This window comes from Callithrix jacchus, chromosome 9 (genome assembly GCF_049354715.1).
Source record: "Callithrix jacchus isolate 240 chromosome 9, calJac240_pri, whole genome shotgun sequence".
Taxonomy (NCBI): Eukaryota; Metazoa; Chordata; class Mammalia; order Primates; family Cebidae; genus Callithrix; species Callithrix jacchus.
The window spans coordinates 71,060,362-71,075,515 of record NC_133510.1 but is presented as its reverse complement, the minus strand read 5'-3'; the positions used below and the strand labels follow the sequence as shown (position 1 = coordinate 71,075,515).

At 37.5% G+C, this 15,154-nt stretch overlaps 2 protein-coding genes across 6 annotated transcripts in view; both read right to left on the bottom strand.

Moving 5' to 3' along the window:
- The window catches only part of LOC144577633 (uncharacterized), an 88,157-nt gene that overhangs the window by 45,062 nt on the left and 27,941 nt on the right, over positions 1-15,154 (bottom strand). For 3 of the 5 annotated variants that reach the window (XM_078336839.1, XM_078336838.1, XM_078336840.1), the window contains exons 2-3: positions 13,695-13,771; positions 12,978-13,039 (exon numbers count right to left, since the gene is read on the bottom strand). In XM_078336839.1, coding sequence (XP_078192965.1) covers positions 12,978-13,039; positions 13,695-13,764 — 132 coding nt within the window. In that variant the 5' untranslated portion in view covers positions 13,765-13,771. Of the gene's footprint in view, positions 1-12,977; positions 13,045-13,694; positions 13,772-15,154 lie in introns of all 5 variants that reach the window. The other 2 variants (XR_013521921.1, XR_013521922.1) reach the window with 1 other exon arrangement.
- Positions 8,860-10,142, bottom strand: LOC100403821 (olfactory receptor 8S1-like). The gene has a single exon (XM_002752395.2). The coding sequence runs from the start codon at positions 10,131-10,133 to the stop codon at positions 9,216-9,218; it is 918 nt and encodes a 305-aa protein (XP_002752441.2). The 5' UTR covers positions 10,134-10,142; the 3' UTR covers positions 8,860-9,215.

The window sequence follows — 15,154 nt, the reverse complement described above, 5'->3', positions numbered from 1 at the left end:
CACCTGCTGGACGGAGATGCCAAATGCTGAATTAGGACATATTTGCTACGGTTTCTGCTTAAGAACTATTTCTTTTCATCAGGATTTATATAAGCAAAATGCACCTGACTAATTGGAACTAAATTATATTGGGAGGCCATGCTTTTTTAGCTTTCTACACTTTGAACTCTAGAAGGTAGTGGAATAAACTTGAATGACTCAATCTAGTATCTTCTACACTGAGTACAAGATGAGTACACAAAACTTGACAGTTTCTCCTGTGCTAGAAATTGTCATATCATGGAAACAGGAAAATGTACTCATTCAGAAAGGCAAAAAAAAAAAAAAAAACTCTGAAGTTCTTAGAGGAAACTTTTACAAGAAAAGTTAATATTTCTTTAAATGACATAAAACAATATATGAAGAGACTGAGAAACAATGTTTATGATTTGAAAGACAGTGAAAATATCAATTTTCTTCAAATAAGTATGTGCAATTGATAAGAATTTAATTAGAATCCTATTTTTCATGATTTGATAAGAAGATTTTGATATTCACTTGTAAGAATAAATTCTTGAGAATAGACGAGAAAGGGATGAAAAGGATCACTATTTAAAGCATTTTGAGAAGACTTCTTTTACCAGGTATTAGAACAACTAATACATTTTGTAAAGAAAAGCCTGAATTAATATAAAATGGTAAACCCAGACAGAGTTGCCAAACTATGTCATGAAGATTTTATTTCTCTTCTGTAGAGAAGGAACAACTTTCTTGCAAATGCATCTGTCACAGGTGGCCATATATTCATAACATAGAATAGTTTACATCCATCTCATGCAGTTTGCAATAATTTCTGAGTTGTTTTTGTTTTATATGAGAAGGTACTAGAAGAGAACATGTAGACAATGCACACTTGTGAGGTGAGGAAGAACTTCTCAGCCAGGCTAGGAGATTTACACAGAAAATGCTATAATAAAAAGTGTATTTGACTGCATAAAATTAAACTTTTGAATGACAGAAATTCCACAAGCAAAGTTAATAGAGAAATAATAGAGCTAGAAAAATATTTTTGACAAATATTACAGGAAAGAGATAAGATATCTGACATTCCAAGAATACTTACATGTAGATAAGCAAAATACAAATGCTCCAAAGAAGAAGTAGAAGATAAGTATAGGCAAATGGTTCACTTTTGTGAACATCAAATGGTTCACAAAAGATGAAAATATGCAGAAATTCAGTAGCAGTCAGAGAAATAAAAATTCTCATTGATTTGTACCCATCTGGATGCCCCCAAATTTAAAAAGAATAAAGTCATTCAGTCTAAGCTAAATAGCACTCTAGCTTCATCTATTAAAATCAAATGTAGTGATGTAGTAATGTACTTTGTTTTCTTGCTAGTGTATAGAAATACGATTGATTTTTAATATCTTGTCCTTTGTACCTTGTGACTGATAAACTGACTAGTTCTATTAAATTTTTGTAAATTTCTTAAATTTTCTCCATTAATTTATTAATAGAGTGTTACTCTTTTCATTTCAATCTATGTATATTTTTTTCTCTTGCCTTAACTACACTGGCCAGAGCTACACTACAGTCTTGGATAGAAGTGGCGAAACAGGCATCCTTGCCTTGTTCTCTAAGAGGGAAAACACTCAGTGTTTTTTCCTTTAAATATAATGTTCGTTCTCGATTTTTTAGATATGTACGTCCCTTTACAAGTTAAGGGTGTTCTCATGTATTCTTAGTTTGATGAGTTCTTTTCTTTTTAATTATAAGTGGAAGATAAACATTATCAAAGGCTTTTTCTGCATCTATTTAGATGATCATATGCTTTCCTTTTGTGGTCTAATAATGCAGTGAATTACATTGTGTGATTTTAGAATGCTAAGAGCAACCTTGCATTCTTGGGGTAAATCCCATCTTGTCATGAAATGTTACTGATTAAATATTGCTGGATTTCACTTGATGATGTTGAGATAGTAAGTTTTGCATGTATATTCATGAGGATATTTGTTCAATTTGTTCAGAGTTTTCTATTCTTGCACGTTTTTGTCTGGTTTTGGTATCATAATCTCATGAAATGAATTAGGAAATATATTTCTGCTTCTATATTTTGGAAAATTTGGTTTATAATTAGTATTATTTCTTTCTATTAATGTTTGTTAAAATTAACCATGAGGACATCTGGACCTGGAGTTTTCTTCATGAGAAGTTTTTAAGTAAAAATTCAACTTTTTTATGCTCACTACAATGTTTTTAAATGAAAAATATCTTCGATACCAAATATCGGCAAGGATTTGGAGAAAATTGCAATCCTCATATATTGCCAATGGGAATACAGAATAGTACAGACACTTTGGAAAGTAGTTAGGCAGTTTCTTAGAGAGGTAAACACATATGTACGATGTGGCACAGCAATTTCACTCATAGGTATTTACCAAGATAGATGATCACATATGTCTTCACAAAGATTCCTGCTCATATATATGTATGGTGGAATGAATAAATATACCAACATCACTATGCTAAGGGAAAGAACCCAGACACAAATGACTACCTTATTTTGATTCCATTTATGTGGAATTGTAGGAAAATAAAAACTATATTCATAGGAAGTTGATCTGTGGTTGCCAAGAGCCAAGCAGTGGGAGGAGGAAACAAGCTGTTGTAATGGAGATATTCAGTATTATGATTGTCATGGTGATTAATACATATACGCATTTGTCAAAATGATCAAATTTTAGTGATCAATGATCACTAAAAATTGGTGAATCATATGTAGGTTATATCTCAGTGAAGCTTATTTAAAATAAAAATGAAAGCAATTTTTTTAACTTTTCTTTTAGATTCAGGGGTACATGTGCAGGTTTGTTATATAGGTACACTTGTGTCACAGGGATTTGTTATACAGATTATTTCATCACCCAAGTAAATAATAGGCCTAGTACCCAATAGTTATTTTTCTGATCCTCTCCATCCACCCATCCTCCATCCTCAAGTAGGCCCCAGTGTGTGCTGTTCCCCTTTGTGTCCATATGTTCTCATCATTTAACTCCCATTTATAAGCAAAAACACGCAGTATTTGGTTTTCTGTGTTAGTTTGCTAAGGATAATGGCCTCCTGTTCCCATAAAGGATATAATCTCTCTCTTTTTTATGATTCTATAGTATTCCATGGTGAATATGTACCACATTTTCTTTATCCAATCTGTCATCGATGGACATTTACGTTGATTCTATGTCTTTGCTCTTGTGAATTGTGACAATATGAGAACTTCTTCAGATGTATAGTGTGCACATGTCTTTATGGCATAATAATTTCTATTCCTCTGGATACATACTCAGTAATAGATTTCTAGTTCAGATTGTAGTTCTATTTTTAGCTATCTGAGGAATCACCCCACTGTTTTTCACAATGGTTGAACGAACTTACACTCCTACCAAAAGGGTATATTAGCATTTCCTTTTCTCTGCAACCTCACCAGAAACTGTTATTTTCTTACATTTTAGTAGTAGTCATTTTGACTAGTGTGAGATGGTATCTCATTGTGGTTTTGATTTTCATTTCTCTAATGATCAGTAATACTGAGGTTTTTCTCATATACTTGTTGGCCACATGTATGTCTTCTATTGAAAAGTATTGGTTCATATCTTTTGCCCATTTTTTACTGGGGTTGTTTATTTTTTTCTTGTAAATTTGTTTAAGTTCCTTATAGATGTTGAATATTTGAACTTTGTCAGATGTATAGTTTGCAAATATTTTCTCCCATTCTATAGGTTATCTGTTTACTCAGTTGATAAGTTATTTTGCTGTGCAGAGGTTCTCAAGTGTAATTAGATCCCATGTGTGTTTTTGCTTTTGTTGCAATTGTTTTTGGCATCTTTATCATGATATCTTTGCCAGTTCCTATGTCCAGAATGGTATTGCCTAGGTTGTCTTCCAAGATTCTTTTTTTACTTTAAGTTCTGGGGTACATGTGCAGATCGTGCAGGATTGTTACATAAGTATACACATGCCATCGTGATTACTGCATCCATCCCCGCATCACCTACATTAGGTATACCTCCTAATATTATCCCTCCCCAATCTCCTCACTCCCTGCTATTCCTCCCCCAGCCCCCCACCCCCCAACAGACCCCAGTGTGTGATGTTCCCCTCCCTGTGTCCATGTGTTCTTATTATTCAACACCCACATATGAGTGAGAACATGCAGTGTTTGGTTTTCTGTTCTTGTGTCAGTTTGCTGAGAATGATGGTTTCTAGCTTCATCCATGTCCCTGCAAACGACATGAACTCATCCTTTTTTATGGATGCATGGTATTCCGTGGTATATATGTGCCACATTTTCTTCATCCAGTCTATCATTGATGGGCATTTGGGTTGGTTCCAGGTCCAGGTCTTTGCTATTGTAAACACTGCTGCAATGAACATACATGTGCATGTGTCTTTATAACAGAACGATTTATAATCCTTTGGGTACATACCCAGTAATGGTATTGCTGGGAAATAGTATTTTTATTTCTAGATCCTTAAGGAATCGCTACACTGTCTTCCACAATGGTGGAACTAATTTACACTCCCACCAACAGTGTAAAGGTATTCCTATTTCTCCACATCCTCCCCAGCATCTGTCGTCTTCTAATTTTTTAATGATTGCCATTCTAACTGGTGCGAGATGTTATCTCAATGTGGTTTTGATTTGCATTTTTCTAATGCAAATCAAATGTGATGATGAGCATTTTCTCCTATGTTTGTTGGCCTCTTTTGTAAAGAGTCTTTTCATATCCTTTGCCCACTTTTGAATGGGCTTGTTTGTGTTTTTCTTGCATATTTGTTTTAGTTCTTTGTAGATTCTGGATATTAGTCCTTTGTCAGATGGGTAGATTGCAAAAATTTTTCCCATTCTGTTGGTTGCCAGTTCACTCTAATGATTGTTTCTTTTGCTGTGCAGAAGCCCTTAAGTTTAATTAGATCCCATTTGTCAATTTTTGCTTTTGTTGCCATTGCTTTTGGTGTTTTAGTCATGAAGTGGTTGCCCATGCCTATGTCCTGAACGGTATTGCCTAGGTTTTCTTCTAGGGTTTTTATGGTGTTAGGTCTTATGTTTAAATCTTTAATCCACCTTCTTTAGATGATAAGCAACTTCAGCAAAGTCTCAGGATACAAAATCAATGTACAAAAATCACAAGCATTCCTATATGCCAATAACAGACAAACAGAGAGCCAAATCATGAGCGAACTCCCACCCACAATTGCTACAAAGAGGATAAAATACCTAGGAATACAATTAACAGAGGACATGAAGGACCTCTTCAAGGAAGAACTACAAACCACTGCTCAATGAAATAAGAAAGGACACAAACGAATGGAAAAACACTCCATGCTCATGGTTAGGAAGAATCAATACCATGAAAATGATCCTACTGCCTGAAGTAATTTATAGATTCAATGCTATCCTCATCAAGCTACCATTGACCTTCTTCACAGAACCGGAAAAAAACCACCTTAAACTTCATATGGAACCAAAAAAGAGCCTACATAGCCAAGACAATCCTAAGCAAAAAGAACAAAGCTGGAGGCATCAAGCTACCTGGCTTCAAACTATACAAGAAGGCTACAGTAATCAAAACAGCAGAGTATTAGTACCAAAACAGAGATGTAAACCAATGGAACAGAACAGAGGCCTCGGAAGTAATGCCACACACCTACAACCATCTGATCTTTGACAAACTTGACAAAAACAAGCAATGGGGAAAGGATTCTCTGTTTAATAAATGGTGTTGGGAAAACTGGCTAACCATATGCAGAAAGCTGAAACTGGACCCCTTCCTTATATCTCATACAAAAATTAACTTCCAGGTTTTTATAGTTTTGAGTTTTTACATTTTACTCTTTAATCTGTCTTGCATTGTTTTTGTTTGTAGTACAAGAAAAGAGTCCCATTTCAATCATCTGCATATGGCTAGCCAATTACCCCAGCACCATTTATTGAATAGGAAATCCTTTCTCCATTGCTTCTTTTTGTTATCTTGTCAAAGATCAGATAGTTGTAGGTTTGAGGCCCTCTTCCTAGGTTCTCTATTCTGTTCCATTATCTGGTCTCTGTATCTTATAACAGTACCATGTTGCATTGGTTACTGTAGCCCTGGAGTATGGTTTGAGGTCAAACCATGCCTCCAACTTTGTTCTTTTTGCTTTTAGGATTGTCTTGGCTATTTGGGCTCCTTTTTGGTTCCATATGAATTTTTAAATAGTTGCTTCTAGTTCTGTAAAGAATGTCATTGGTAGTTTGCTGGGAACAGCATTGAATTTGTAAATTCCTTTAAGCAACGTAGTCATTGTAATGATATTTATTCTTCCTACCCGTGAGCATGGAATGTTTTTCCGTTTGTTTCTGTCATCTCTGATTTCTTTGAGCAGTGTTTTGTAATTCTCATTGTAGATACCTTTCACCTCCCTGGCTAGTTATATTCCTAGGTATTTTGTTCTTTGTGGTAACTGTGAGTAGAATTGCATTGCTGATATGGCTCTCAGCTTGGCTGTTGCTGGTGTATAGGAACTTCGACTCCTTGAAGTTAATAACTGAACAATACAGTAGTAAACAAAAGAGAAACAACCCTAGTCCTCAATAGAAACAGAAAAAGCATGTGATAAAATCTCATACCAATTCTTAGCAAAATATGTTTAGAAAAGAACTCTCCTTTCAATATAATCCATAGGTTCAGAAAACACTAACAAACAAACAAAAAAGAACTATCTTAATAACTTAAAGATATTCATCAAAAATAGAACATCATCCTTACTGCTGAAACACGAGAAGCTTTCTCAGTGATCCCAACAGAAAGATATCTATACTGGAGGTCCCAGCTGCTGCATTAACTTTAAAAGTGAGATATAGAAAAATTACATACAAAAAAAACTTTCCCTAATTTAAGATAAAATAATTAAAATGTCATGTTAAAATCCAATAATATCTATAAACCAGACACTAGTACTAGAAAGTCCAACAAAATTGACAGATACAAGATCAATGTACAAAATACCACAACACTTCTATTCATTAGAAATAAACAAGTAGTAAATATATCTGAATTTTTAATTCACAATAGGAACAAAAAATAGACGATATCTGGTAATATATCTGGCAAAATTTATGTGTGATGTTTATCAAAATACCTTTCACCAACAGCAACAGCAGATCAGCCTTGGTGAATGAAAGAAAATGTTGCTGTTTACATAACCACCACCTTGCTCAGCCACAGCTAAGGTGCTTGTGCAATCACGGGCCAGAACTAGGCTGACCAGGAAGGAAAGACTGGCATTTGCATGGTAAGCGATTCTATACAAAAAACTACTTTGAACTGCTTTAGCAGTGGGATCCCTCTGGTGAGAACTTACCCTAAATGGATTACTCAGTTTTTGTTCCATAACTTATACATTCAAAATATAGTTATTGTGCAACAAGCATGTTAGAAGCATTTTAAAATATTCTTGAGAAGGTAGTAAAAATGGCAGAAAAATGTCCTTGTTCTCTTAGAGTTTATATTCTTTGATGCTGAGGAGTACAAGGTGAAGGGAAGGGTGACAGTTGCCAGCTTGTAAATAAATAAAAACTAAAAAGTAATTTCAGACAGAATAACTAATTTTGGACCATGGTAATTTCAGTCCACATGCCTCTCTCAAATCCACTTATTAATCCTCCCATTGCATTTCATGATCTAAGTGGTCTTTGCTTAAATATTTCTGGCTTCTTTTTGAAGTTTGCCACAGGCCCTGCCCAGTCCTTCCTCTGCCATTGGGCTCTCTCATGGCTGCCATTTCTACAGCATCATTAGGGCCAAGAGGCAGAGCCACTTGTCTAGCAATGTGTATGAGCTGCAGATTGTCTCTTGTCATACACAGGTCCCCTCACAGCTACAGACAGTTGGCTATTGGAGGAAAGTTTGAAGCAGAATAAACAAATATGTTATTTATAGTCTCTATGGGACATGCCTAGGTCCAAAACACAATTTCAAATATCCCAATTGTCCTTGGATGTCTATGCTTGCAATTCTATTGTGGTACCAGTATTTATCTTTTAGGTCCTTTTCTTGCAAATGACAGAATCTAATTCTGACTTAAGCAAAATAAAATAAGACAACAACAATAAATCATGTTTGGAGTCTAGTGTAGCTCATAACCTCAATGGGATGGTCCGTGTATCAAGGTGGTAGTAAAGAAAACAGGCCTTGGTGCAAGTCCGTTTGGTTCCAAATTCCAACACCATGACTTATCTCCCTGAACCAGCTTCTTCTTCTCTGATATAGGAATAACTTAAGCATTTACCTAATGTATGTGTTGTAGCATTCAAATGGAATGAAGTATATAAATTGCTTAACACAGTGCCTGATACGATACAAATATCTAAGAATGGGCTCTCATTATGATTCGTGTTTATAAAGCTGGCCTTGAAAGGACAGAATCTAGGATAACTCTAATGATCTTATCAGCAGGAGCACTTGCATAGGCTGTCAGAGTGCTGCATACAGAAAGGCTGATCTCCGACTCTCTCCTCAAGATTAAAATTCCTAAGATAGTAGTCCCAGCTACTCGGGAGGCTGAGGCAGGAGAATTATTTGAAGCTGGGAGGCAGAGGTTGCAGTGAGCTGAGACCTTGCCACTTTACTCCAGCCTGGGCAACCAAGAGAGGCTTTCTCAACGGAAAGAAACAATCCTAAGAAGAGTAAATGATCTGGCATTGACTATGTGGCTTTTTCTGGACCAGCCACCGTGCCAGCAAGAATGAGTGAATAATGATGGGGGTGGGGGGTGGGGAGGTGAGGGTGGAGAGGATTTGGGGATTCCATGATTAACAGTGTCTCTTGGAAGCATATTGAACTGTGGAGTTCAGTTATTAGAAGAATGGTAGAGATAAGCTGAGCAGATGATAGCAATATTTACCATACTGTGAATAATACATACATATCTTTGTAAGAAAAAATTGCTAAGCAAGAGGTTTATCTTAGCCATCTTCCTCTGACTAGGACTGAACTGGTATCATCCCATGAAAACAATTTTCCACCTTTTCTTAAATATTTTTCAGAAAAGGTAAATTTTCTACCATTTCTTAAGTATTTTTCAGAAAAGGGCCTTGGAGATCTTGATATCAATGAATTCTCTTAGTATCCAGGCACTGCTTACCGCAGATCTATCCCATTCCCTTGTCATTCTGACTTCATACGTCTATTGAAACACTAGAAATATTTTCTCAATGTTCTTCTCATAGCTGCCTTCACTTCTCTGTTCTTCAGGCTGTAGATGAGGGGATTCAGCATGGGAGTGATCACACTGTACTGCAAGGAGAAGATCAACTCTTGAATGGACCCTGAATTTGGCATGAGATAGCGAAGTAATCCAGAGCCATAAAAGAAAATCACTGCAGTGAGGTGGGAGGAGGAGGTGGAGAAGGCTTTGCTTCTGCCTGTGGTGGAGCTGATCCTCAGGATGGTGGACAAAATGCAAACATAAGACAAGAATATCATGAGAAAATTTCCAAAGAAATGCAGGAAGCTGGAGCAGAGCAGCATGGTAAAACTCGCAGACACATCAGAGCAAGACAAAGGGTAGAGAGAGGGCAGCTCACAGCTGAAGTGGTGGATATTTTGAGCCTCACAGAAGTCTAAATTGAGAGCTACAAGGATATTGATGAGGGCATCCAGAAAAGCCAAGCCCCATGAGCCCCCCACCAGCCCTGCACACAGCTGTCTGTTCATCACTTGGCCATAGAGCAGAGGAGAGCTGATGGCAACATAGCGGTCATAGGCCATCACAGCAAGCAGGCAGGATTCAGTGCCCCCAGTGGCAAACACGAAGAAGACCTGCGCCATGCAGCCCTCTACTGATATGGTTTTCTTCTCAGACAGGAGATTCTCCAACATTTTAGGTACAGTGACAGAGGAATGGCAGAGATCCAAGAAGGACAGTTGTCCCAGGAAGAAGTACATGGGTGTGTGGAGGCAAGAATCAGCACTGATCACCAGCACCAGCAGCAGGTTCCCTATGACAGTCAGGAGGTAAATCACCAGGAACAGCACGAAGAGCAGAGACTGAGTCTGGCGGCCAGCAGACAGCCCAAGAAGGACAAACTCGGGGACAACACTGTGGTTTCTCATTGCCTTCAGTATTTTCTTTGGAATGAGATAAATAAATTGAGTGAAACCTTTTCTTATGCCTAACAAATACCTAAGTGTTTTAACCCTCTTTACCATTCACAGAGTTTCCTGCTTACCCAAACATTCATGTGCAGAAATGATAAACTACTCTGCCCCTAGATTTCCTAAACCCATGATCATCTTTCCTGCAGGACCCAACCTTAGATCCACTCTCTTTCCACCTTTATGTTCTTTCTTTAATGTTCCAGAGCTTGTTGTTGCTGTTGTTTTATTATTAAGGCTACTAGGGAGCATCTGTAAACTATTGATAATGATCTAACAGGGAGAGCTTGAAGGAAAAATAAGATAAAAATTGTAGAAATGGCATCTCTGAGAGTGCGAGAGCAGAAGTAGAGCACAGCCTTAGGTGGGAGCGTGTTTACGTCATCCTTCAGACATCAGGAGGTTGGCAGATTTGGTGTTGGGGAGGAAGTAATTTCCATCCAATGAATTTTACTTTTTAAATAAATTCTTAAGTGAGGTCAGTCATGGAAAGTGAAAAGGGACCATGGTTGGAGAGCTGCAGAGTATGGAGAAAGGGAAATAATCAGAGAGAAGGCAGCACAGAGAGACCTCCAATGCTCTGTAACTGATCATGAGAAACTGTCGGTCAATATGGGAACATACTCCATTTATAATCTCCATGCCTCGTTTAAACGTAATTTACATGTGAACTGTTCAGATTCAGATCTTGTCTATATCTTCATGCATTTGTAAACATAAACTACCTGCTAACTCTAAAGCATGATCTTTTTTTCCTACTCTGCACTGACAGCCCAGATTAAAATCACAGACTCAGGAGAACTCTTCAGCACTACCGACTACACCATTTTGGCCCTTCCTATTCTGCTCTGTCTCTTGCGTTCATACTGCGAAACAGGCACATTCAATTCTCAAAGGACTTACGGTTTCTCTATCGTTGTTTATCCAAACACCACCCAGCAATAATGCCATTCCTAGGAATCGAGTCCACACTACTTGCATTCCTTACCCAGTTTAACAATAAGCAGCACAGAATTAAAGAAAAGCTTTTTCAGATCTAGGGATCCAGACCCATAAGTCTCAATGTCAGCGTGAGAATGATGAAGTTGGGAGCTTGAAAATTCCTGTTGTTTATAGACCTCTTCCTTGATTCATAAAAGAGGAAAATTAAAAGCTACATCGTGTGTATTATTTCTAAAAACCTAAATACTTCTGTCATGTGGAGAATGCATTTTCCATGTTATTTTAATTGTTTTTCTTTTACTCACCAGTGTAGCTCTAGCTAGAGCAACCTGGATTCTTTCTGAGAACATCACATCATTGGCAGAAGATGCTGGAAAGGCAGGGAATCAAACCAAGAAATGTAGACAGAGAACCACATCACTCATTATAATTTGGAGGACAGCAAAAAGAAAGGTCTCCTCTTTTCCACTTGTCTCCAGATGCAGCCCCATTCATCAGTACTAGAAACTTCTTAAATTGTGGGGGGAATTTCTCCTTTAGAAATAAAGGCCAAAGAGTGAAAATCTTACAAAGGACTTATTCACAAAGGGCAAATTTGGAAATTGTACCCTGTCAGGGCCAGACTTCCTCACAGAAAAATGTACACTGTGTTAGCATTATTCAAGGGGCTACAGGAATAAATAAAGTCATCTCTTGTTTTTTTTTTTAACCTGGTGCTGCAATTTCACTGTCCTCAATGCTTCATCCATTCAGACTCTGAATCCAAATTTAGAATGGAAACAGCTCTGCGAATGCCACCACTCTGTGTTTAGTTATTGATACGATCAGCTGGAGTCAGCTGACTAGATCTTTCCCAAAAAGGCCTGCCTGAGAGGAACTTTTTTTAAGAATGAGACATACAAAAGAATCTAGCAAAGTTGCTCTCAAGCAATTCCTAGATTAAAAAATAAAATAAAAAAAGAAAGACAGTCACAAAAGTTGCTCCAAATATATTATTTTAAGAGACAAATGAATACATTGATGAAGGATGACTATGTGAATGAATGTGGCTCAGGAAGAGAATAGTCTGGGGTTTTTGGCTCTCAGAGAACAGACCAACTGGGGACCAGTAAGGGATTTTAGACACCCTGGGCTTGCATTAATCCAGATATAGCAAAGGTAGTAGAGAAGAATTTCACCAGTTGGACAGGTTTGCCCCAAAGCAGTGTGTCTTGTTCTATTCTGCACTTCCATATACATAGGAGTATATAATTACAGGGGATATCTATAATTAAAGATACGATTAGTTTCAGAATCTTATATGGTTGGAGTTCTGGGAGACAGTTCTTTTTGAGTCACAAAGTGCCCAGAGTCGATCGCTGATATCCTCATCTCCTCCCACCCCTTGAGGTGAGCTCTCAAGTATTAGCCTCCCCAGACTTCCAGGTCTCTGGCATAATGTGGGCTTTCAGAACCAGAAATAAGAAACAAGATATAGGAAAGAGATCTTGTCTCAATTGTGCTGTTTGTACAATGGAATCGAACAATAACTCCCCTGCAAAGTGGTGAGGTCTTAATTGCTAACTTGAGTATAGTGCTGAAGACATCAAATTCTCTTTTCTTCACCCCCCAATCCAAGGTTCATTTTCCCAAAAGGAAGAAGAGTAACAGACCAAAGGAACAGACCAAAACATCTTAGGTAACAGAAATGAGCACCATATCGAGAGAGCGGGGAGGGGACTCTTAGACACCTCCAGCGCAGGAAAACAAAGGGGACTGATAGGGAAAGGAAGTACCTGATGAGGAATGACAGGAAGCGGTGGAAACAGAGGGGGACGAAGTAGCAGGGAAAATCCTGAAAGGACAGAGGGAAAACATTACCATGCTTCTGTCTTTTCCCGGTGCACAATGTATCCTGTTTTTCTGAGTCGGTGGGTGTGCCTCTGAACTTGGGAGAAATTCAGAGAAGAGAAAATGTACCATAACTGTCTACTCTTGTGAGCTGACATTATTTTTTAAGACCTTTTTTGCATAAAGAGAAATATGTAAGTTCATTCCTCAAAAGCTCCTGCAAGCAAAGACTTTAAAAAGCTTTTCTGAAGTTGGACATTTTTGCTCTTATCCTGTAACAACTCCAAAACTACAAAGAAAGGAAAACTAGAAACCTTCAAATTCTTAACAGCAACTTCTTTCATACTTCCCCAAGCATAATTACACAATCATTTCTCTATGCCTGTTAATATAGTACCAAGCACCATGCTAACAAAGGAGGTTCAGGTCTAGCCATTCAGAAAGGCTGCTGGGTTAAGTTGGCCAAAGAGATGGCAGAGTATGACCTGAAAACCCTGGGGGCAGCTAGGCCCGTCCTGATTAGAAAGCTCAGCCCGAAGCAAATGCTAGGCTTATTAGCTACAAATGCTTACTAGCTGATTCCACTGGGAATTCCCAGTGAAGCTAAGTAACTCACAGTTTATTTTTAGATCACCTTGCCAATATTGTCATGTATTTAATTAGTAGATGTATTAAAAAGAGTGACTATTATATATATGATGTTATTATTAGGCAATCAATAATAATTCAATCTACCCACATATTTACCTTTTGGTTGTTTGCTCAACTTTTCTGCGTCTAGGACTGAAACTCTTGATAGCTGAAACTGAGATTGCATTGGATACCTTTGACACAAAACAGACAAAGCAGAAGAAATTTTAGTGACTCAGAAGATAGGTAAGAAGAAAACAAGAACATCCATCTATGAGCATTTTCTTTCTCCTTGAAGGCCTCCTTTTAAATTTTCCCTTAGTGCAAGTCTTTTAGTGAAATATATATCACTATATATCTATATATATCACTATATATCTATATATATATCACTGATATATATATATCAGTCTTTTAGTGATATATATATCACTATATATATCACTATACATATATTTTAGTGATATATATATATCACTAAAAGACTGAAATATTAAGGTGAAATATATATATATTTATATTTATATATATTCATATTTATATATATATATATATATATATATTTCACCTTAATTCTTAAAGGATTTACTACTGGCACAGACTTCTAACAGGGAGTTATTTTTTGTTTGGTACTCCTAAGATAATCAATACACTGCCTTCTGTCTTCTTGTTATGAGTCTAATGGGATGGGATTAATGCCTTTGTAAGAGACATGAGAGCTGTGTGTGTGTGTGTGTGTGTGTGTGTGTGTCCCTGCCCCATGATGACACTGTGAGGAGGTGGCCATCTACAAGCCAGGAAGTGACATGCCTTGATCTTGGACTTCTCAGCCTCCAGAACACTGAGCATATAGATTTATGTTGCTTAAGGCACTCAGACTATGGTGTTTTGCTATAGCAGTCCAAGTGACTAATACAATAGAAAAGACATCTTCTCAATTCAAAAATGCCTCTATCTGTGCTTTAGATAGATTGTTCTACTTCCTCAGAAACCTTGCTCTTCCAGACTTGCCCTTCCTCTACTTAGGATTCCAATTTTCAGAAGTAGGAAATTATAGAACTGAAGTCTTTTTTATGCCATTCTCTAATCTATTCCTCCCTACCCGTAGATAACCACTATCCTAAAGTCAGAATGTCACTTCTCATGTAGCTTCTTCGCCTACTCCTGGTAGCAGAATTGCCTTCTAAAGATGTCCATGCCCTAATCTGTGGAACCTATGACCATGCTACCTTAAATGGCAAAAGAGATTTTGCAGATGTCGTCAAAGTTATAGACCTTAAAATAGAGAGATTTTCCTGGATTGTCCAGGTGGATCTAATCTAATCACATGCGTTTCAGAAAACTTTCTCCCACTGGTGTGAGAGAGATGTGATGCAAGTGGAGGTCAAAGAGATTTAAAGCATCAGAGGACCTGACCTACTGTTTGTTGTTCAATGAGGGACACACAGAAAGCATCAGAAGTAATGTGGGCAGCCTCTAGGAGGAAAGACCAGCCCCCAGCTGGTAGCCAGCACAAAAAGAGACCTCAGTCCCACAACTGAAATAAAAAAATCGGCCATCAATCTAAGCTTGGAAGT